Genomic DNA, 24068 nt, shown 5'->3' with positions numbered 1-24068 from the left:
TATGTATGTATGTATGTATGTATGTATGTATGTATGTATGTATGTATGTATGTTACAGTTAACTAATAGAAATGGCAATTGTTCCTGAACTTGAGAACCTTCTTAGTTTAGATGGGTATTTGACAGATTTCAAAGAAGATATAATTCAGAGGTACATTAAAGTTTGTTTTTCACAAACCCAAAGTTATTTGTTTCCAGCATATTGCATGTTTAATAATATTTAAATATTTCTATGTTTTTTAAAAAAATGCGTGGAATAATTTAAATATAAATTTTATAACCCACTTTTTCAATTTCATTTATAAAAAAAATTGTAAAAATTTTTTAGAATTGAAAAAATTACAAAAATAAATGATTTATAATGCTGTCAAAAACATCTGAAGCATCACTTTGCTGAGGCTTTTTTCAAAGAGTGAATTTATATTTTCTAACAAGCTAAACTATTAGCATAAAAATCTTCAGATCTTTATGACATATAGTTATCACTATTCAGATTTAAATTATGTTCTGCAAAATCTTTTATAATATTCAAAGCAATCTTCTTTGCCTTTAAAAATCTTTATCTGTAGATTGTGCCATGAAGCACCAATAGTTGATCTACTGTATCCACCTTTTCAAAGTCTTCTGCAGTAAATTTTGATAAAATTTATACTTAAGTGATAAAATGGCATAACTTTAAATATGTTGATTGTTCTTTAACCCTTTAAGGATGGGTCACATCAATAAACTTTTTTGGGTAATTGCCCTGACAGCTAGTTAGCATCATTAAGTATTCTGATAAATTTACTTTTTTTAATATCAAATAATGCTCATTAACGTTAGTTAGTAAAGTTTGATTTATTATTTCCTTTTTTTTACTTTCATTCTGTTTTCTATCTTCTGTGAAGTCTTTAGTTGTTACATATATATATATATATATATATATATATATATATATATATATATATATATATATATATATATATATATATATATATATATATATAACAACTAAAGATGGATACACCATCAATTAGTTGTAATTTTTCCACATCAAAACACTTGCTCTTTAATGATTCAGACAGTGATGAAGAAGAACTTTTGAGTGAAATAGATAGTACTGATTATAGTGATGTTAGCAGTGATAATGATGAAGAAACAGTTAAATCCAGGTATAAAATTGTTTACATTTTGCCAATTAAAAGTGTTACTTGGCAAAATGTAAACAATTTTATACCTGCAGTATACAATTTTGATAAAAAACAATATCAGGCATGTTACCCTTTATTTAATGTAACAGATAGAAATGAAGAATTTGATTATTTTATGAAGTTTTTTGATCAAGGCATTATGCAATTTTTTGTAAATGAACCAAGTAAATTTTACAATTATTGTATGCTAATGAAAGTACAAAATCAAGTGGATACAACCTTGAATTGTATATTTTCTTCACTTTTAAGATGCTAATGCCTCATAAATAAACATAAAAAAAGGAATACTTGTCAAAAGATGAAGTGGTACAGACAGAATTCTTTATTATGTAAATTATAAATAAAATTTCATAATATTCTATTATTAACTTTTATTTTGCATCCCATGGGATTGATATTGTGAAATATAACCGTACTGAAAGAGTTAATGATCAAAGTTTTGCTGCAGGGTAATGCAGTTTGGGCTAACACATCCAGTATTCTTGGGTCTAACAACTCCTCAGTTATCTCAAATTGTAAAAGTGCTCTAACATTCTAAGCATGGTTGTTTGAAAGTATTGATAGGCTAACAGTACATATGCATTCTGTCAGTCCAATTCATAAAAAAGTAAAAGACCACTTCATTGCTAAGATACAAAATCTTCCCACATAATTTTAGCAATTATGTAGCAACCTTTGCAAATTAGAAGCCCAGCCTTGTCTCAAAAAGAAATAACTTTCATGTTTGTTGTGGCACTTGCTGAAATAGTCAATTCAACTTGTTAAAGATCGAAGAAATATTGCAACACCTGTTAATTAGAAGGCAGTTTACTTCTACTGTTGTTGAAAAAAAAATCATCCATACTACTGTTTGCCATCTGTTGTGAATGATGATATGTATACATTGTCCAATATATAATGTTAAAAATACTTACAAAAAAATTGATTGTGAAAAAAGTAATTGATTTGTTGATTAAACTCAGGTCAAAAGTGAGTGTTAACATATGATTTACAAATGTAATAAAAATTTAAGTTATGCATCATTTCTCAAAATTTTTGTGAAATAATGCATTATTTAAAAGATTCAAAATAAAATGTAAGCTGATTTAAATTTTAATGAAAATACTGATTCAATTTAAAAACTTGTAAAACTTTTTGTTCATTTTTTATATAATTATTATAATAAGTTGTAGGCTGTTGTTAAGAAAAGTAGTAGGCTGTTGTTAAGAAAAGTAGTAGGCTGTTGTTAAGAAAAGTAGTAGGCTGTTGTTAAGATAAGTTGTAGGCTGTTGTTTTAAGTTGTAGGCTGTTGTTAAGATAAGTTGTAGGCTGTTGTTAAGATAAGTTGTAGGCTGTTGTTAAGATAAGCTGTAGGCTGTTGTTATGATAAGTTGTAGGCTGTTGTTATGATAAGTTGTAGGCTGTTGTTAAGATAAGTTGTAGGCTGTTGTTGTAAGTTGTAGGCTGTTGTTAAGATAAGTTGTAGGCTGTTGTTAAGATAAGTTGTAGGCTGTTGTTAAGATAAGCTGTAGGCTGTTGTTATGATAAGTTGTAGGCTGTTGTTATGATAAGTTAGCTGCAGAGATCACACTGTGAAAAAGTTAAGGGAATCGTTTTTAAATGGCAATGATTTTAAAGTAAAGTATTTTTAGATATGAACGCTTTCAAGCATTGGTGAGCCACATTGACCAAAATGAAAATGGCCTTGATATTTTTTCTCAAAGTTATCAAAATTATGGCTTGCACGTCACAGATAAAGGTTTAATGTTCAGAGAATGGATTCCTGCTGCAACAGATGTCTTTGTATATGGAGATTTTAGTAGGTTTTGATAAACAATTATTTAAGTTATTCAAGTAAAAGTTTGTATTTTATGAAACAAGCTAATAACATTACTTTGCTTGAAATGTTCTCTTTTATAGATTGTTGGAATTCAAAATCTCATAAGATGTTAAAAAAAGACTTTGGAAAATGGGAGCTATTTCTTCCTATTAACTCTGATGGAAGTCAGCAAATAAAGCATCTTTCAAAATACAAGGTTGGAATTTAATCTTCTTATTATTTTTTCATTTGTTGATTTCACCTTTAAAATTTAGGAAAATGAATTAGGATTATACCTTGTGATGATGAAATATAAAAATTGTTTTCTCTAAAATACTTTTGTAGACACAAACACTGATGTGCAAATCTCAAATAAAATTTTACATCCTTTTTTCTATAATAAAATCCATTTTATTATAGAAAAAAGGATGTAAAGATCTGGTTTTTCTCTAAATAGTTTTTAGTTTTGATTAGATATGGTTTTATGACATATGGTTTAATTAAGTACTTACAGATAACATTACCTATACCAAGTTGGGTACATTTTTTATATTGTTTGTGATGAGTTTAACAACTCATATTTTTCAAAATAAAAGTGAGCTAATATAAATTATCTAAAAAACAGGATCTCGATGTTTAAAATTACTATATCTTTACACTGCAGAATTATATCTTTATGCTGCATAATTAGTTTCAGTTCTTTGAAGCAATTGAGGAAAATGGTTTCTTTTAAAAAACTAAAATTTTTTAAGTAAAGAAAGGTGTCCATTGGTTTTTATTGTTGGTTTTCAGCTTCTCATAGTGTCTTCCACTGGTGAGTTGTTAGAGAGAATATGTCCATGGGCAAAGTATGTTGTTCAAAATGATACAACAAAACTAATGGAGCCTGTTTTTTGGAATCCTCCAAATCCATACATTTTTAAACACAAGTGTCCTGTGAAACCAAAAAGTTTGAGAATTTATGAGTCGCATATTGGTATTGCTTCTGAAGAAGGCAAAGTTGCTTCATACAGAGAATTTCAAAACAATGTTCTTCCACACATTAAGAACTTAGGTAATATAAATCAAAGTTTTTCTTTTTATTGTAGCTTTGTTATAATCAATCCAATGTGATATTTTTATTGTAGGTTTATATAATAAAGACACTGAGACATTTTTTGATTTTTACAAAACTATATTTATAGTAAACATAACTGATTTAAGAATATTGAATATTTAATTCAGTAATATGTAAAGCATACCTAAAACAGACATAGTTTTTCTAATAAAATTTTATCAATCTGTCCATTCAATATCAGTAGAATTTATCAGATTAATAGAATTGTTTAACATAAAATGCTGCTTTTTGTAGATATAATAGAAGATTTAATGTATTGGATCGTAAAGAAAATTTGTTCGGTTTTATAAGACAATTTTATTTAAACAAAAAACATTAATTATAACAATTAATTAATCAATTATGTATTCTCTGTTATTATTTACAACCTCCCAATGTTCGGCTAGTTTTTTGATGCCATCCCACCAAAAATTGCCCATTCTGTTGTCAAAGAAGTTGTTGAGCCAGTTTTTGAGGCCCTCTTCATCATCAAAGGTAGTGCCTCTCATATGGTTTGAAATGGAGCGGAAAAGGTGGTAATCTCTTGGCACAAGGTCTGGAGAGTACGGCGGGTGCTGTAGAGCTTCCAATTTGAGCTCTTGAAAGGTGGCTTTGGCGACTTGTGCAACATGCAGCCTAGCGTTGTCACAGATCATAGCCTTTTTTGGGTGAAGATCTTGCTTTATTCTTGACTTCTGTGTATCTCCTGAAGCCACCCAATATTTTCTTTGCTTCATACTCATGTATAGACACCATTTTTCATCTCCTGTAACGTTTCAGTATAAAAATTGTTGTTTATGGCCTCGTGTTGCTTGATGGCGTGCAAGATGTTGAGCAGCGGTTTGAAGGCAATTTTCTTTGTTGTTTTCATCAAGCTGTTGAGGCACCCAAGCTCCGAGTTTTTGTGAAAAGCCTGTTGGTTGAAGATGGTTGGCGATGGTCATGGCACTACATTTTGTTTTTTTGGCCAATTCATGGTTGTTTGGCAACCATCTTCTTTCAACAGGACCTTTAAATGCTCCTCATCAAATTCTGATGGTTGTCCGCTTCGAGGCGTGTCTTCAAGGTCAAAGTTGCCATTTTTGAACTTTGCAAACCATTTTTGTGCTGCTCGCTCCCCTATGACACCTTTTCCATACATGTTGCATATGTCCCGAGCTGCTTTGGCTGCTTTTTGACCTCGATGAAAAGTAAAGAAAAGCAGGTGTCAAAAAAATTGATTTCTGCCTCCTGGATATTCCATTTTAAAGCCTGGAAAAATAAGAAAAAATTAAGTCTTTCAAAAAACAAATAATACAGGTTTGTAGAGCAGAACAAGTACTATTTAAAGAATATAAACACTTTACCGTATAACAACAAATACCATTATGAAATAAAGGAATACAAAAACTGAACGAACTTTCTTTACAACCCAATAATTGAAGTAGTAAAGTAGATAAAAGTTATTTTGAGATTAACATAGTTACTTCAGAACCATACATTTAAAATACAGTTGAATTCATAAGGTATTATGTTAAGTAAAGATTCTAAGTTTCTCTAAATAAAAATTATCCTAAGAAAATTTAGTGATTTGGTAAGTGATTTATTGATAAGTTCTCTGTAAAAAGTTTCATATGAAATTAAAGTTAATCATGATGGGTGGCAAAAAATTTTAGAGACAATTTAAAATTAATTATCTCAAAAACTAAAAAAAGAAAAAAAAAACTGTTTTTTGCATTGTGTAAAATATTTATTCAGTTATAAGTTTTCACTTCTTTAAAAAATGAAAAACATGTTCTGCTGTATTTCTTAATTTTCCCTTGACTCCCTTCATTATGGAGTTTAAGTAAATTTCTTTCAATTTTTTTTTTCTTTTGACCCACTGCACTATGGTTTCTGAGACCCGATTTTTTGGCAGAAACCCATTTTTTTTAAGTTCTAAAAAAGATTTTTTTTATGTTGTACCTTAAAGTAAACCCATCAAAGTGATAATAAACGAGGTCTATTTTTAAATTAATTGCCTAGTTTGTTTTTAATATGCACTCAAGTTGAGGATATATTTAATCTCTGCTTAGTTTGCAGTGAGTTAGCGTAAAGTGAGCTGTAAATTTAATAATACATAACTTTTGAAATAGTTAACATTTTTGATTGCTGTAAAGAAAATTATTTTTATACAGGTATATACTTTTTAAAATTATTCAATTAAATTAAAATACTGCATTATTATAATGATTATATAAAAGAAATAAGCGCGTGTATAGAATTTTTTCTTGACATTTTTTAAAACTTTGATTTGACTTTTAAAAAAATCTCCGTATTTCTCCAAAAATATTTTTACACGATTGAATTTTGGTAATGTTCAGAAATATATTCCAGTTTTCAAAACTTGCCCCTAGTTGCCCCAATTAAAAATATATCTGTTTTTTTGCCGTGATGTTCCATTTCAAATACGAGGACTTATTTAATGTAAGGCTGGAAAAGAAAGATATAAATGAGAGAAAGTCGAATGTTTTTGAGCATGTCATTCAATTAGTTGGAAATGATGAAACAGTAGTTATTAGCAATAATATTCAAAAGAAAATATGTAGTTTGTGCAATTCTTTTGAACGAAAATGGTCAGATTGTCAAAGAACAATATGCCGATTTAAAAGTAAAAATTCAGATTGGTTGAAAAGAGAAATTATATTTACTGATGATGCAATTCCATCAACATCTTCTGGACGACCAAGGTTATCATATACCGAAAAATCGTATCGGGCCAAGAGATAGGAAGCATCAGAGTTGTGCCGGGATATGTATACGAAACATCTCTTATATTACAAGCAGCAGGTATGGCTGCACGTCAGTAAAAGAAACGTGATTTAGCATTGTTTCTAAAAGAATTGAACACAAGTCCATCTCGGCCAGCTAAAATTTAAAAAAATATATTTTCACCAAAAAAAGAAACAGTACGTTACACAGCCGAAGAAGCATTAGAGTTAATTTTGGATTCTAATTTAAGTATCAAACAGTTTTTTAAGTATCAAACAGTAAACAACAGTATCAAAACATTAGACAAGGAGTTATCAAAAATTGTAAAATGTATCCAGATTACAAAGAGATTTGGAAATGTAAATCAGAATGTAGACCAAATGATATATCAATTTCCGATATCCTAGCACAAGTACCATTAAAGAATTTGTTAGAGTATACAGTGGAACGTTTTGTACAATCACAAGAAGAAGTGATTTTTCAGCACATGGAATCCATCAATACTAACGAAATTATAGCCGAGATGATCTTTCTTCCCAGTATCAAAGTAATTTAGATAAATTTGAAAAATATTGTTTTGATCCGGCAAAACATTTTATGTCTAAATATCCTTGGTATCCAATGCCTGCAACTGTACATAAAGTTTTAATAAATGGTAGACAAATTCTAGAAAATACAGTACTACCAATAGGTTATTTTGGTGAAGAAGGGTCTGAAGCCAGGCATAAAGTTTTTTAATATGATAGACAATTTCATACTCGTAAAACCAGCAGAGAAAAAAATCTAGAAGATATTTTTCATAGAGCCTTAGGTACCTCAGATCCTATCATATCCAGTATTAACTTACATAGAAGAATTCAGAATCATCTTAAGTTACCTCTTCCTTCTGAGGTAATAAGTTTACTAATAGAAATGCCATTTAATACTTTGCAACATCAACATAGCGAAAGCGAAGAGAGAAGTAAAAGCGATGACGACTATGATGATGCAATTTTCGACGAGGACTTAATTTCCGTTAACTATTTAGATTTAATTACATTGGATAATAAGATTTAGTTAAAATTTAACTGATTTTTTGAATATGAATTCATCTAACGATATTTTTTACAATAGATATAAATAAAATATATCTATATAATAAATATATTTACTATATATATATATATATATATATATATATATATATATATATATATATATATATATATATATATATATATATATATATATATATATATATGTATATATATTAATCATATAAATTTTAGTTATGAAATATTTAGAACATATTGCCAATCTTTAGAAATAAAGATTATTAGCTATTTTGTCTTTAAATTGAAGTTATTAGTTTATGCCAAAAAATCGTGTCTCAGAAACCATAGTGCACTGATCTGTTGTTTTTCCTTCCCAGCCATTCTTGTAAACCTTTTGTGCTAAATAACCTGAAAATTTTTTGATTGGCTTTGCTTGTGGAACATTTGGCAGATTGATCTCTTTGGCAACATAGTTCAAGTTTTTGTATATCCATTGTGATGAACCCAATAAACATAAACCTCTTGATAAAGGCTTTATTCAACAATAATATACTAATCTAAAGATACAAGAGTTTTAAATATAACACAAAAAGTTCATAACACAAAAAGTTCAAAAACAATAATATAAACACTAAGAATCACAACAATTTTCCCATCTATATAGAAAAGACACTAGCTTCGTCAGTTCTTGTAGAACGTTGCAAAACGTCAGTAGATGACTCATTTATTGGTTTATTGACTTCAACACTTATTTCCGATGCAATTTTCGGTGATGGGCTTTTATTTACATTAAACACTTCCGCAGTTGCATTATCATGAGATTCAATAATTCTATTCTCGTTGATATTACAAGACTTTTCTTGTGGGGCAGAGTATGGTGCAAGATCTTGAAGTGAAACAGTTGATTCTCTTCCATCCGGGTAACGAATATTAGCATATGTTGGGTTTACATCCACTAATTCGACTTTATCAACAAGATTATCATTTTTGTTTGTTCGCACAAAACGTCTAAGAAAAATGGGACCAGGAGTTAACCATGAGGGTAATGAAGTTCCACATGATGAACGCCGAGGGAAACTGAATAATCTCTCATGGGGTGTACAATTAGTTGCAGTTGATAATAACGAACGTAGTGAGTGAAGGGCATCGGATAGAACAATCTCCCAATTTCTAACATCTAGGTTGTGGGTTTTTAGTGCCAAACAAATATTTCTCCAAATCAACCCATTGTACCTCTCAACTTGTCCATTACTGATAGGATGATATGGAGTGGAATTACTTGTTGCAATTCCTTTCTGAGTCAGGTAAGATTTTAGTTCATTAGATATGAATGACGAGCCTCTGTCAGAAAGAATGTAAGTTGGAAAACCACAAAAAGAGAATATTTGGTCTAAACATTTCACAACGGTTGTTGAACTGATATCTGGACACGGGATTGCAAATGGATACCCAGAATATTCATCAATAGCTGTAAATAAATACTTATTTCTAGAATTCGATGGCAATTGTCCTTTAAAATCTATACTTAGACGATCCGTTGGACGTATCGATTTGATTAACTCACTGACATTTGCAGATCGATAAAACTTTGGTTTTAATTCTGAACAAATATGGCAGTTAGAGCAAATTTTCTTGACCTCTTCGGTGGAAAAAGGTAAGTTCTTAGATTGAAGCATACGAGTGACTCCTGGATGACATAAACAGTTATGTATATCGCTTAGGTTTGTTTGAGGTTGAGTTGTGGCACAAAAAGCACGCGTAAGTGCATCAGGGACTACATTATCACTTCCAGGACGATACGATATAGTATAGCTAAACTTTGCTAACTCCATCCTCCAGCACTGAATCTTACTATTTTTAATCTTTGTTTTCTTTCGGTTATCAAACATAAAAGCTACAGAACGCTGATCAGTGATTAACTGGAATTGATTTCGTAACAATAAATGCCGTCATTTTCGAACAGCTTCAATAACAGCCACTGCTTCTTTTTCTACTGCAGGGTAATTAATTTCACTTTTGTTTAATGTCCGAGACATGAAAGCAACTGGGCGACCATTTTGATTCAAGGTAGCTGATACAGCTACATCTGATGCATCACATTCAACAACAAAAGGTAAACTCTCATCAATAGAACTCAAAGTGGCAGAGTGAAGTTCCCTTTTAAGTAATTGAAATGCTTCAAATGCTTCACTATCGATTGGAAATGATTTAACATTAATTAAAGGTCGAACTTTATTAGCAAAAGAAGGGATCCACTTTGAGTAATAAGAAAACATACCCAAAGTTCGACGAAGTGATAAAACATCAGATGGAGGAGGTAGTAAATCTAAAGGACGTAATCGTTCAGTATCTGGTTTTATGTTGTTATGACTAATGCAATAACCAAGAATATTTATCGAAGGAACTGAAATGACAGATTTTGATTCATTTAATGTTAAGCCCCAACGTTGTGAGGCGCTTTGAAACTGTAGACAATTTTCATCATGATGTGCCTGATCATAGCCACCAATGGTTATATTGTCAAGGTATGGAAAAGTGTCATGCAACTTTTCTTCTTCAACAAATTTGTCCATAGATCTTTGGAACATAGACACACCATTAGTAACTCCAAATGGAATCCTGCAAAATTGGAACAATTAACCATTTGCTTCAAATGCTGTATACTTTTTATCTGAATTTTTTTATAGGAATTTGGTGGTAAGCACTTTTTAAGTCAAAGGTAGAGAATACCTTGTATTTTGCAAGTTCATTTATCATATCATCTATTCTGGGGAGAGGATATGCATCTAATTCAGTGTAAAGGTTAACTGTTTGAGAGTAATCAATGCAAAGTCTTTTTTTGTTTGATTTAGTAAGATCCTTTACAACCACTACCTGGGCTCTCCATGGTGAGAAGCATGGCTCAATTATACCATCTGATAATAGCTGTGATATTTCACTTTCAATAAAATTTTGGTCATCTTTATTAAACCTTCTTGATTTAGTAGCTATTGGCTGCGTTTTGTTTGAAATACCCATAAACAAGGAAGGTATTTTTATTTGAGCCATTTGCAGTGCACATAGGTTATTTTCCTTCGTGACTATTAAGTCTTCTTTTGCTCCACCAAACGGAAAAATAAGATTTTTGTGTTGCTTTTGGAAGTCATATCCAAGTATGATATCACTACAAAGATTTTCCAAGACACCAAACCGAACATTATTATACAGTAAACCATTTAGTTCGAGGTTAACTGAACAACAACCCACCAAACCAGACTCCATTGTTGTGAGGGCCATAGAAATTTTTCTTTTACTGGGTATCGTTTTTATTTTCAAATTATCAATAATTTTTTTGCTTATAAAATTATCTGAACTACAAGAATCAATTAGTGCTGTTAATGATTCATCATTAATTTTGACAACAACAGATGCATGAGAAAGGCTCTCAGGACAGCCACTTGAAAGAGTACACAAACTTGGTTTATGCACTGCAGCAGTAACACTGTGGGTCTTATTGATTGACCGGCCAAGACAAACTTTGGAGAAATGTCCTTTTTTTCCACATTTAAAACATGTAACATTTTGAGCTGGACAATTTTTCCAAGCAGAGGTTCGATTGAGTTGGTTGTGAGATTGATTACCACAATAAATACAATTTGTTTGTGGATGAACAGGTATTGCATTAAGTGCTGCTGTAGATTCTTCTGGTAACTCTATAGTAGCAACAATATTTGGACTGGTTGATGATGAGGGGGGTTTCTGTATATAAGACTCAGAGTTCCTCTGAGCAATGTCAAGAGAGCGAGCTTGGTTAAATGCTGATTGTAAATTCAATGTTGAATTTTCAAGAAGGCGTTGACGAATGTAATTTGAGGTTATTCCAGAAATAAAAGCGTCTCTTATTTGTTCCTCTCGATATTGTTCAGCTGAGACATCTTTATAATTACAGTTTTTGCTAAGTTTGCGTAGTTCCTGAAGAAAGTCTTCAAGAGATTCACCTGATGTTTGATGCCTTATTAGTAATTGATGCCTTGCAAAAATTTCATTAGGGGTTTTTATATATAAGTTTTCCAGTGTTTCAATGATGCTCTCATAGGAATCACACTCTTCAATGTAATCATAAACATTGGATGATACAAAATTAATGATGGAGCGAAATTTATCTGGAGTATCCTCTCCACAACCCTCAATAAAATTCTCAAATGTTTGTTTCCAATGCTTCCATTCTTTTGAAGCAGTTGGTGCATTATGGTCAAGATCAAGCCTTGTTGGTTTTAAGATCTTTGACATTTTATATATATATATGTTGAATAAATTGTGATGAACCCAATAAACATAAACCTCTTGATAAAGGCTTTATTCAACAATAATATACTAATCTAAAGATACAAGAGTTTTAAATATAACACAAAAAGTTCATAACACAAAAAGTTCAAAAACAATAATATAAACACTAAGAATCACAACATCCATGCAACATTTGAATAATGGGAACTTGCTAAATCAGACCAAAATATGTACTGAAATTCAGGATAATGCTTATGAAAAAATGGGAGAAGTCTTTTCATTAAGCATTCCTCAATATACAGCTCAGATTTGATGGAGCTTGACTTGGTTTTAAGAATAAGTGGAGTCGATATACATGCAAGTGAAATTGTTACACATGTGAGAACTTTTGAAGGGAATTTTTCTTTTACTGTATATTTGATGTTTTCTAGACACATATTGATGTTATCAGTGTAAAATTCTGCATTTCTGGGCATTTCCATACCATTAAATAAGATACTTTTTGTCATTGATCGCTATATCTTCTTTTTTTCCATAAAGGTGGTTTATAAACTTTTGATACAAATTTTTGGCTCTCAAAGCTGATTTTGGAGTTTTTGTTCATTTATAGTAAGAAATTTGCATTTTTGGTATGAAATATATTGATGGCTTTTTCCAAACTTCTGGCCCGATTTTTTTTGACTCCATATCTATTGTTTACTAGTTGCTTGAGTTGAGCTTGCTTAGCTGGTGTCCTTGAAGATGGTTGTCCAGTTTTTTTCTTGTCTTTAATTGGTCAGTCAGTATGTAACTTATTTAAGAATTTATGTAAACTTGAACATGCATATCCTTCTTTTAAAAAGTGATTGATGATTTTTGATTTTTTCATTTTTTACAATGAAATTTTTAACAATTTCTCGAAGATTTTTCTCTCCTGGAAATGTTTAACCTCATTTTTAAAACTAAACATCTTTATATTGATTTATATGAGAAAAAATAATTTAACTTTTGTCTAAACTTTTTTGCCACCTGTTAAATTAAAGTTGTTACATAAATAAAATTCTTCTTCCTCTATGCAGTCCTGAAACTTTCTCATTACTAGGTAATATATCTTTAGAACAAATTTTGGATATGGTAAAAAGCAAATGAATGGATTATAAAATCAATAGGTTAAAATAGAATTTTTAGTATGTTTTTTTTTGAAACAAGAAAGTTTCTTGAAGTTCCTTGTACTTGATTAAAAATATCCTGGAAATGTCCTGGAATTAATTAGGTAAAAAAATTCCTGAAAAATAACAATAAATATCCTAAAAATTGCTTGAACTTTAGTTGCTATGATAACCCAACTTACTTATCAGTAGAAAGTGTTGTCATCTTTAAAATAACAGGGTAAACATTTTTGATTAAATAATGACTCGAAAATTATGTGTTCTTTAGGTTACAATACAATTCAGTTAATGGCAATTATGGAGCATGCTTATTATGCATCATTTGGATATCAAGTTACAAGTTTCTTTGCCCCATCCAGGTTTGAAGAAGTTACAAATATTCTTTACCATAGTTGGCTGCATTAGAGTTCTTTGCATTAAAAATTAAAATTAATGTTTTGGATGTAAACATTGAAGTGTGATGCATGACTTTTTAACTTTAAAAACCATTTTTTACCTTCAAAAACTTGTTACTTGTTACAAAAACCATTACTTGATATTTTAAATTAATTTTAATAATGATTGCCTGTTGCAATCCATGTTGCTAGTAGTTTAACACTAGAAGTAGATTTTTCAATAATTGCTCAATTGTTTACTTTATAAAGCATGCCACCATTATGGTTCTATTTAAATTTGTAAAACATACCAACAAAAAGTAGTCAAATTGGTTATCAAATCATTTTGAAAAGTGGAATTATATATTAAAGTGTTTAAAACCAGAAATATATTTAACAGTGTTATTATATCAGAGTGTTTAAAAGAGGTTAAAGCAGTTGTTTGAACTTTTTAAGATATTTTTTTCTTTTTGATAATACACTTTAATTAAAAATGTTCCACTATCTCAGAAGCTAACCTAATACCATCTCTAATATTTCCATGTTTTAACCACCTTTATATATATTTCCACTATTTAACCACTCTAATATATATTTTTACTTTTTAACCACTCTAATTTATTTCCACTGTTAAACACTTTAATATATCACCAGTTTTAATGGCTTTTTATATCTCCAGTTTTTAACAACTCTATAATGTTTTCTATTTTTAAATACTTTTATTAACACTGTTAAACACTGTTCTTTAAAAAGAATGTTTGACATGGAAACTTGCAATTATTTTAGTAATATTTTACTTTCAGTCGATATGGAACCCCTGATGAGCTAAAAGAATTGATAGATATTGCTCATGGTATGGGTATTACAGTTTTGTTGGATATTGTTCATAGCCATGCTTGCAAAAATGTCTTAGATGGGTTAAATAAGTTTGATGGAACCAATGGATGCTTTTTCCATGATAATGAACGCGGCTATCATGATCTCTGGGATAGTAGACTGTTTGATTTTACAAAGTGAGTTGGCAATTATAAATTTTAACTTTTTTTTTTTATTAGAAAATTTTATGCTACCAATGTGTAAATATTCAGCATTTTCTGAAGATTTTTGTTTTTTAGAAAAGTTATTTTTTATTTCATTAAATTTTTTTTTTTTCCTAAGTTAAAAGGTTTAAAAAGTACAGAAAAAAAGTTATTAAAAAAAGCACAGTACAGAAAAGGGTATTACTAATTAAATGCTGTGTATCTAATTAGAAGGGAAAAACATAAAAAAGTTAACTTTAACTGTACTACCTAATATTTGCATTACTTTTTTTTAAAAAGTATGAGGTGTTTTAGCTTATATATTAAAAAATACAATTCAAATGAATTGTAATAGGAAGAGAAAAAATACACACACACTACCATCCATAATGATTCAATTGATATAGAGATTTTTGAATTTTATATTTCTTTTATCATTTTTATTTTTTGTAATATTGGTAAAAGTTTTGGTAGTAGCCACAAGGAAACCACTTGTCTACAAAATAAGAAAAGGAAAATGCAGTAGCAGAACAATATAAAATATTTATTGATGATGACTGGAAACTTGTTCTTTGGACCGACAAGTCAAAGTTCCAAATTTTTGGTTCAAACAAATGTTGGTGATCAAATGATGAAACAGTGAGTGGTGCCAACTGTAAAACTTGGTGGAGGTAGTGTCATGGTGTGGAGTTGTTTTGGTGCTAATAATACTGGTGATATCATTAAAGTAGATGGATTAATGACAAAAGAAGTGTGTTTGGGCATTTTAAAAAACCCTACCATTCCAACAGGAAGTCAGATAATTGAAGAACCATTCATTTTTAAGAAGATAATGACCTAGAGCATTCCTCAAAACTTTTTAGGAATCATTTAAGTGAATTAGAAAATGATAATACAAACTTAAAAGTGGCATAAAATAAACTTTCAAAAATTGCAAAATTTTACATCATTATACTGAATGCCACAAAAATGTAAAGGTGTTATTATATTCGAATAATTATAAAAAAAATCATGAGTATTTTAATTATTTTAAGTATTTCAACTTATAAATATTTATGCCTAGGTGGGAGGTTCTTCGTTTTCTTCTTTCTAACTTACGCTGGTATATTGAAGAATTCAAGTTTGATGGTTTTCGATTTGATGGTGTTACATCAATGTTATATAACCATCATGGTTTGAGTTATGGGTTCAGTGGTGATTATCGAGAATATTTTAGCACAGCAACTGATACTGAAGCATTAAACTATCTGCAACTTGCTAATTATATGTTGCATACACTTTATCCTGAAGTTATCACTATTGCTGAAGTAAACAATAAATATTTCTTGACTTATTTTTAACTATTCATATTGATTTAATGCCCTAGATGTTTAATATCAAGTTTAATTTAAAAATATTATTTTGGATTTAAATAAACATCTATATTATTATTATTTATTCTGGCTCTTATTGTGGCTAAATGATATTTTTAGAATTAACTTATAATAGAAATATTTTAAAATAGAAATATTTTAGCTTACAAGTGTTGCTATTGTTGTTATTTAACAATAACAACAATAACAACAATTTTGTTACTTTTGTTATTTTTGTTATTTTTGTTATAGTTTTTATAATCATTATAATCATTGTTATCATCATATCAGCATCATATTATCATCATCATCATCATCATCATCATCATCATCATCATCATCATCATCATCATCATCATCATCATCATTATCATCATTATTACTATTATTATTATTGTTATTATCATTATTATTATTATTATTATTATTATTATTATTATTATTATTATTATTATTATTATTATTATTATTATTAATATTAATATTGTTATTATTTTATTAATATTATTATTATTATTACAATTATTATTATTAAAATTGTTATTATTTTTATTATTGTTATTAAAATTATTTTTATTATTATTGTTATTATTGTTTTATTGTTATTATTATTGTTATTATTATTACTAGCAAAAAGCAACCCGTAACACGGGTTATGGTTGGTCTGTTACTTAATTTATAGTGGCTGTTTTCCTCAATTTAAAGTTGCAAAACCTTAACTAATACCCTTTTAGAAAAATGCCTTCAAATTGAAAAAATTAAACCATCTTTAAAATTGAAATAAAAAGTATGCCGAGGTAAAATAATTTACCAATTATTTAACATTATTTGAGTAATTTACAACTGACATAGGTCATATCAGTGTAAGGCAGAACCATTTTCCTCGACATTACTAAGTTTAACACAATACATTTTTAGTTACTGACTTAAAATAATAACACTTCATCACGCTTTAAATTGATGAAAAAGTAAAGCTAAATTCTTGTTATATTTTTTATAACATGAACTTTAGTTAGTAAGATTAATATAAAGCAAACGCAAATTAAACATACATGTTTCTTTAAAAAAGGAAATTGCCTTAAAAAACGTTAAATGCACGCAACTAAATAAATTTATTAAAAATAACTAAGCAAATGAGTACAAATACATTTCAAACAAAAAAAAGTTAATTTACAATCAAACATGTGTATAACAAATTTAAAAAAATATGTAAACTTTGATCTTTTATATTGCATTAATGGGTCATATGACTAACCTAAAATAAAAATTGTAATAGATAAGTAGACATAGAAAAAAAAAACAACTGGAAAACAATTTACCTGCTTTTCAGTAACCTATTGCCATACTTAAACTGCTGTCGTGATGCAGCTTGTTGGTGTTGTTCTGTGACGATATTTCATGTTGGCTTTTAGTAAACTTTAATTTTATTTAAAAGACATTACAATAGATTTAAAGTATTTTAATTAAAAAGCAAAATAACAAATGCTTCAAGGAGCCAAACTATAAACATTAAAAGATAAAAAATCAAATTAAGATATAAATAAATTGCATTTACATAGCTAAACATATTGTCTTGGCTTATAGAAAATTTTAAAAGCAGTGAGTTCAATAAATTAAACTATCAATTAATTATTTTTAACAATAGAATGTAGTATCATATTATGATGATTGGGTAATGAATTATTTAACTATATTTAAGATTAATTGGTGAAAAACAAATAAAATTTTAATTAAAAAAGACAAAAACCAACCAAATATACAACATACATTATTAACAAAAAAATTACAATATTTAAAAGAATAAATCACTGAAGAAAAAGCGACAACAAAAAAGTTATAAATATCTTCACTGTTAGAAGACATTTACAACCTTTTGGTTGCTGTTTTTTATTCAGTGTCTCCCAACACCCCGGTATGGATGAGCCCTCCATTTAATGGATGGCTCATCCATTAAATGGAGGGTTCCTCCATTTAATGGATGGCTCATCCATACCGCCATTACTACACCACTTATTGAAGGACCTCTCTGAGAGAGCCCCTGGGTGGTGATAACTTTGGTATTGCTCAAATGTTAATGGCTCTAAAATTAAAATAGAAGGATATAAAAGTTAAAAATATTTGCAATTTTATTTAATCAAAATATAAAGCATAACAGACTCTCATTTAAAATAAGTTATACAATAATCTTATGACTTTAAAAAAATAAATATATATCAGCTATAAGATGTTTGAAAAAAAATCAGCTTAGCAAATAATAAAAAAAAATATTAAAAACATGCAATTCTAATAATAAACATACTGCTAACAAAGAAAAATTAAAAAAAAAAAAAACGTTCTAAACCCTTTTTTGCAAACTTAATTATTATTTCTTCAAAAAAAATTATTAGTAAATGTTTTTTAAAAATTCACAAAACTTTACAATATTTTCTTCTTCTATACCACATAAATACATCATCTGATAAATCTAAAATAAAAAATGTAACGAATAAGTAATTACATACAAAACATTACATACAAAAAATGAAAATCAATGTACCTTATAGAGAAAAGCTGTTGTAATTTACCAGAGTAGTAGTTGTACAATATTATTATTTCATGTTAGCTTTTATAAAATAATTTATGCTGGAACATCATGATTCCAAAATATTTATAGCAAAATCATGTAGTAAACAGCGCTAAAAACAAAAAATCAAATTGAGATAAAACAAATGGTATATATGGCAAAAAAATTTGTATTGGCTTTTAGTGAATGATTAAAAGCAGTGATTTTTAATAAAAATTACCTATTTACAATTTTTAATAATAGACACCAACATGAAGAGAAGCCAAATGTCTATTAACTCAAAAGATAACAAAAAACATCACAGCAACAACACACAACAATAGCACACACCATAAGTTAATACAATATGTATATAATATAACTTAAGTAAGATAACATTCATATGTAACAAAACATAAGTAACAACATTACGCAAAATGTTACTAAAATACATTACGTATTTTTAGAATAATTAATAATAAAGGCTTGAAAACAGCTAGACCTAAAGCAGTAACAGTTTGATACTAAACACTATCGTGTAACCCTCTGTTAAAAGTACATCACTTGGGTGGCAAAGTTGACAAATCTTGCTCTTCACATTTACCAAGTCACAGCACTTTGAAAACACAGAAACAACATAATATAAACATATGTACCAATTAATAACACAATAAATGTGTTAAAATATGTATATAAGGTTAAATATATACCTTATATACATATTTAAATACATTTTTAAAACAATTATATAACACATATTAACATTTACACAAACAATAAAAGAAACACTTTACATGCCATGTCAGTGTTGGCACAAAATTTTAATTTATTTTTCTAAGTTTTCTAAAAAATTTCAAAGTAGTAATAACCATTTTATGGAAATAGCATTAGTATAACTTTAAATAACATCCATACTCCTATTTTCCTTCTAAAAAATAAAATAATAATAATAAAACTGCTAAAAGAAAAACAAATTATAAACGATTTGAAAAATTAAAATCTTTTCTACTTTAAATCCTTTCTACTTTAAATCCTTTCTACTTTATCTAATTAAAATGTATATATAACTATTTTATATACTTGCTTTAATTATAATATAATCTTAACGATGATTATTTATCTTAATATGATTCTTTATGTAATATATCTAAACTAATAATTAAATTCCAAAAGGAAAAAAGTTTTAGCTTGCTTAAGAGGTCTTATTCCAATGACCGCATGTATTTAGAGAATGCGCTCTTTCAAAGCCTAGTAACAAATGAAACGACGTTAAACATTAAACCTTAAACGTTTCTGTAGCAATTATATTAAGATTATTGTTGCTGTTGTTGTTGTTGTTGTTGTTGTTTTTGTTGTTGTTGTTATTACTATTATTATTTTTATTATTATTATTATTATTATTATTATTATTATTATTATTATTATTATTATTATTATTAGTAGTATTAGTAGTAGTAGTAGTAGTAGTAGTAGTAGTAGTAGTAGTAGTAGTAGTAGTAGTAGTAGTAGTAGTAGTAGTAGTAGTAGTAGTAGTAGTAGTAGTAGTAGTAGTAGTAGTAGTAGTAGTAGTAGTAGTAGTAGTAGTAGTAGTAGTAGTAGTAGTAGTAGTAGTAGTAGTAGTAGTAGTAATTAAACAAAATGCATTAGTCAATATCAATATTCTACTCACTGAAGAAAACTATAATTTAAAGCTATTATATTACTTAAGGATGTTAGTGGTATGCCAACATTATGTCGACCTGTTGCTGAAGGTGGTGTGGGATTTGACTATAGATTAGCTATGGCTATACCTGATCAATGGATTAAGGTTTTTTAAATTTTTATATTAGTAGTAGTAAATTAGTAAAATGTTTTTTTGTTAAATATTGTAATTCATTGTAAAAATGAAAGTTACATATTAAGTTTAAAACTTAAGCTTTAAGTAAGTTTTAAAATTTTGTTAGATATTAAAAGAGAAAAAAGATGAAGATTGGGACATGGGATATATTGTTCATACACTAGAAAATCGGCGCTATAAAGAGAAAACAATAGCATATGCTGAATCACATGATCAAGCTCTTGTAGGTGACAAGACTTTGGCTTTTTGGCTGATGGACAAAGAAATGTATGATTATATGTCAATACTGAAACCACTTACACCAATTATTGAGAGAGGCATTGCTTTACATAAGATGATCAGGTAATCTAAAGTGCTTTTGTAGTTTTAAATTCTTGTTTTCTAAACCAATTACTACAGTTTTTTACCTTTATCAATAAATATCCTTTTTTATTCTGCATAGACTGCTGACATGTGGACTTGGTGGTGAAGGTTACTTAACATTTATTGGAAATGAATTTGGTCATCCTGAGTGGTTAGACTTTCCCCGATCTGGAAATAATAGTAGCTACCATTATGCTCGAAGACAATGGAATTTAGTAAAAGATGCTACACTAAGATTCAAGCACCTTAATGAGTTTGATAAAGCCATGATGCACTTAGAAGAGAAATATGGCTGGCTAAATGTAGAACCTGTATGTCGTTACAAAATAAACTGAAAAGTTTTTCTTACTTCTCTATTTTTATTTAGTAAAATTTTATTTTCCAGGGATATGTGGCATGCAAACATAACGAAGATAAAGTAATTACATTTGAAAGGGGAGGACTAGTATTTATATTTAATTTTAACATTAATAAAAGTTTTGTAGATTACCGTGTAGCTGTTGACACTCCTGGAAAGTATCTTTTTCATTTTACATAAAATATCTTTAGATTTTGTTTTAAATTGTACATAAATGAAAATTAATGCTGTGATTACTCAGAAGACGTGTCAAAAAGTATGAGAATGTTTTGGTTAAAAAGGCACAATTCCAGTGAAGGTAATTTTCTGGAAAATCAAAAATAATTTTCTCAAATCTGTTTCTATCAGAATTTTGATAAAAACATCTTTTGAGCATAATTATCATAATTTCTCATAAATACATAGTGTGAAAGTTAATATTTGGTTAAATCTAAAAAATTTCTCAATTTCGAAAAAAAAAAGTATTGCTTAACTAAAAATCAGATATAAAATTGTTTTGGATTCTGATATCGCCCTTTTTGGTGGCCAAAACAGATTAGATCATCAATGTGATTTTTTTACAGAAAATTATAGTTTCAATAACCGAAGATGTTCATTTAAGGTATGTTTATATTTGTTAAATATTTACAGTTATGGAAAGAAAAAAAACTTGAGTTACATATCTGGAAAAAAAATTTTTAACAGTATTTGACAATTGTGTTTTTGTTTTGCTCATCTCTCACAAATTTCCCATAAATTTTTTACGCAATTTAAAATCTAATTGTTTTTATCCTTGTATCGGAAACATCTCTTAGCTTTAGGAGATGTATGCTATGGATTATCATGCTGAATGTCCAAAGTGACGGCATTTTATCCTCAGGATATGGAAGCATAATTTTTTTTAAGTATGTTTGATACAAATGCCAGCTGTCATAATTTCTGTTATCAAATGAATGCAACCAACATCTCATCATAGCAAACATCTCCACACTGTAATTCTATTACCAAATTTTACTGTTTTAAATGTAATTTGGGTCATGCTCTTTATTTGATAGTCTGTGTACATACTGTTCGCCATGTGATTCAAAAATCATAAGTTTAAATTCATCTTTCAACAAAACAATCCATTTTTTACTTGACAGAATATTTACAGAAAAACTCTTTTCAGGCTTTAACATTATTTTTTCAATAAAAGCATATTTCTAGGGGGTTTTTTCTACTAAGTTAGGTTCTACTAAACATCCTCTAATTATAGATGATGTTACATTTAATTTTTAGTTGTTTTTAATGGTGTTGTTGAAGATAAATGGACCCATATAAGCTTCACGAATCAAATTATCTGAAATAATCCTTTTCTTAACAATTTAAAATGTTGCATTTCCAAAAAATTCCAAGAAAGTTTTTTTTCTTTCAGATATCTGAGTTCTCATAGAATCACATCTGAGTTCTCTAGTATCATTAGTTTCATCAAGCCACTGAATCATAGCATTGCATCAATCCAGAAGGGATATAATCTAAAGACAAGATTAATGAGATTTTGAAACATTTTGCTAATTTTATTTTTCTTGATATACGTATACATTAGATTATTTTATGTATTTACTTTTGTCAATATAATTCAAACTTAGTTTTGATATAAATATTGGTGCCTGATTTAAATTTTGATTTAATACACCATGTTTTTAATTACAAATTTGCCTCGTATATAACAAAAACTGTAAGGAAAGTTTTTACAACCGACGGTTCGACATACTTACAGTTCGTTCGACATACTTACAGTTCGTTCGACATACTTACAGTTCGTTCGACATACTTACAGTTCGTTCGACATACTTACAGTTCGGTTCGACATACTTACAGTTCGTTCGACATACTTACAGTTCGTTCGACATACTTACAGTTCGTTCGACATACTTACAGTTCGGTTCGACATACTTACAGTTCGTTCGACATACTTACAGTTCGTTAGCAGAACACTGAAAAGTGAAGTTATATTTAACTGAAAGAAAACAAGGCGGCAGAGTAGTACTTAAGGCGTCATTTACCACCACTTCTAACCTAATTTTATTAGGTTTGCTGTAAAATGAAGAGATTTTAAAATTTCTCGCATTCTGTTCATTCAAATGTGAAAAAATGTTGGTAGATACGACTTTTTTTATTATTATATTCAGGACTTCAAATCGTTAAAATGTTTAATCGCTGGGCTGTTACTTATAAGTTAGAAAACGTAAATTTCCCGTTGGCATGAAAACTAGAAGAAAATAACAGATGTATTTGAATTTAGCATGTGAAATTTATAATAACACATGCTAAATTCAAATACATCTGTTATTTTCTATTATTTAATAGCACATTTCATTTTAAAGCCAAAAATGATTGAAAATTTGTAGAATAGTTTTAATAGACAATACTGTTAAACTCGTGCAGGTTGACCCCCATATAACTGATATCATGTCAGTCAAATCATGAAATCATGTATGAAATTTTTTTTTAATAAATTGCAATCTTATAAATTGCAGTTATAAAGAAACTTGGAGAGGATCAAAACGAAACATGATTTGTGTGTTAGTAGCTCTACGTTTTATCAAAAAGTAAATGTTCGTGTTTCACAAATATTCGTTGGTTGCTGTGTGATCAAGCATTACTTAAAATCAAAAAACTGCCTTTTGTGAGTTCATATGAATTTTTTTTGTGAATAATGTAACGAAGTATCTTCTTATAGGTTTACATACCATCTCGAGTAGCTATAGTTCTTGCGAAAGATGACAGTTGATTTGTGAAGAGCATCTCTTTGTGTTGCCGCTGTTGCGTTGATTGGTAACTTGGTGAATATTTTAGTGTAAAACTGGTGTAGCGTAAAAGTATTCTTTCTTAGTGATTTTTATTATATGCGGTAATATTTTAAATTATAGATAAGTTTTTCTTTTCAACAAAAATTTGATTGATAAATTTTTATTCTAAAAGTAATATAAGATTTAAATG

General features: G+C 28.6%; 2 protein-coding genes and 1 long non-coding RNA gene across 4 annotated transcripts; 1 reads left to right on the top strand and 2 right to left on the bottom strand.

Annotated features, from left to right (window-relative positions):
• On the top strand, positions 1–24068 carry LOC145186368 (1,4-alpha-glucan-branching enzyme-like). 2 transcript variants are annotated; one of them, XM_090075719.1, is made up of 13 exons: positions 1–151; positions 2822–2988; positions 3090–3205; positions 3781–4042; positions 13531–13621; positions 14440–14649; positions 15719–15962; positions 20258–20356; positions 20493–20728; positions 20829–21060; positions 21135–21265; positions 21591–21708; positions 23809–24068. In XM_090075719.1, exons 1-13 carry the CDS (start codon positions 72–74, stop codon positions 23857–23859), a joined length of 2037 nt encoding a protein of 678 aa, XP_089931845.1. In that variant the 5' UTR covers positions 1–71; the 3' UTR covers positions 23860–24068. The 2 variants fall into 2 exon arrangements, with proteins under 2 accessions (XP_089931845.1, XP_089931846.1); XM_090075720.1 differs by lacking the exon at positions 23809–24068 and adding an exon at positions 22501–22758.
• On the bottom strand, positions 6875–9680 carry LOC149876091 (uncharacterized). The gene is made up of 3 exons (XM_090075721.1): positions 8520–9680; positions 8192–8380; positions 6875–6970 (listed from the first exon to the last, which is right to left on the bottom strand). Exons 1-3 carry the CDS (start codon positions 9678–9680, stop codon positions 6875–6877), a joined length of 1446 nt encoding a protein of 481 aa, XP_089931847.1.
• LOC149876090 (uncharacterized) lies at positions 21699–23346 on the bottom strand. Its single transcript, XR_016448921.1, has 2 exons — positions 22690–23346; positions 21699–22600 (listed from the first exon to the last, which is right to left on the bottom strand). It is a non-coding gene; the product is annotated as an uncharacterized LOC149876090 (long non-coding RNA).

The sequence above is a fragment of the Hydra viridissima genome, unplaced genomic scaffold, assembly GCF_058129835.1.
Source record: "Hydra viridissima isolate aposymbiotic clone 2 unplaced genomic scaffold, HvirCarnegie_v1 scaffold_39, whole genome shotgun sequence".
In the NCBI taxonomy this organism is placed as follows: Eukaryota; Metazoa; Cnidaria; class Hydrozoa; order Anthoathecata; family Hydridae; genus Hydra; species Hydra viridissima.
The sequence above is the reverse complement of the archived record's forward strand: the minus strand, read 5'-3'. Positions and strand labels throughout refer to the sequence as shown.

Excerpts from the sequence above, each read along its gene's own strand:
- LOC149876091 (XM_090075721.1), bottom strand. The coding sequence starts at position 9,680 with ATGGAGTTAGCAAAGTTTAGCTATACTATATCGTATCGTCCTGGAAGT. Across the intron at positions 8,381-8,519 it reads CAAGAACTGACGAAGCTAGT|CCTTTATCAAGAGGTTTATG; the intron begins GTCTTTTCTATA and ends TGTTGAATAAAG. Across the intron at positions 6,971-8,191 it reads CAACAGATCAGTGCACTATG|CTGGCCGAGATGGACTTGTG; the intron begins GTTTCTGAGACA and ends TTTAAATTTTAG.
- LOC145186368 (XM_090075719.1), top strand. The coding sequence starts at position 72 with ATGGCAATTGTTCCTGAACTTGAGAACCTTCTTAGTTTAGATGGGTAT. Across the intron at positions 152-2,821 it reads AAAGAAGATATAATTCAGAG|ATATGAACGCTTTCAAGCAT; the intron begins GTACATTAAAGT and ends AAGTATTTTTAG. Across the intron at positions 2,989-3,089 it reads CTTTGTATATGGAGATTTTA|ATTGTTGGAATTCAAAATCT; the intron begins GTAGGTTTTGAT and ends TCTCTTTTATAG.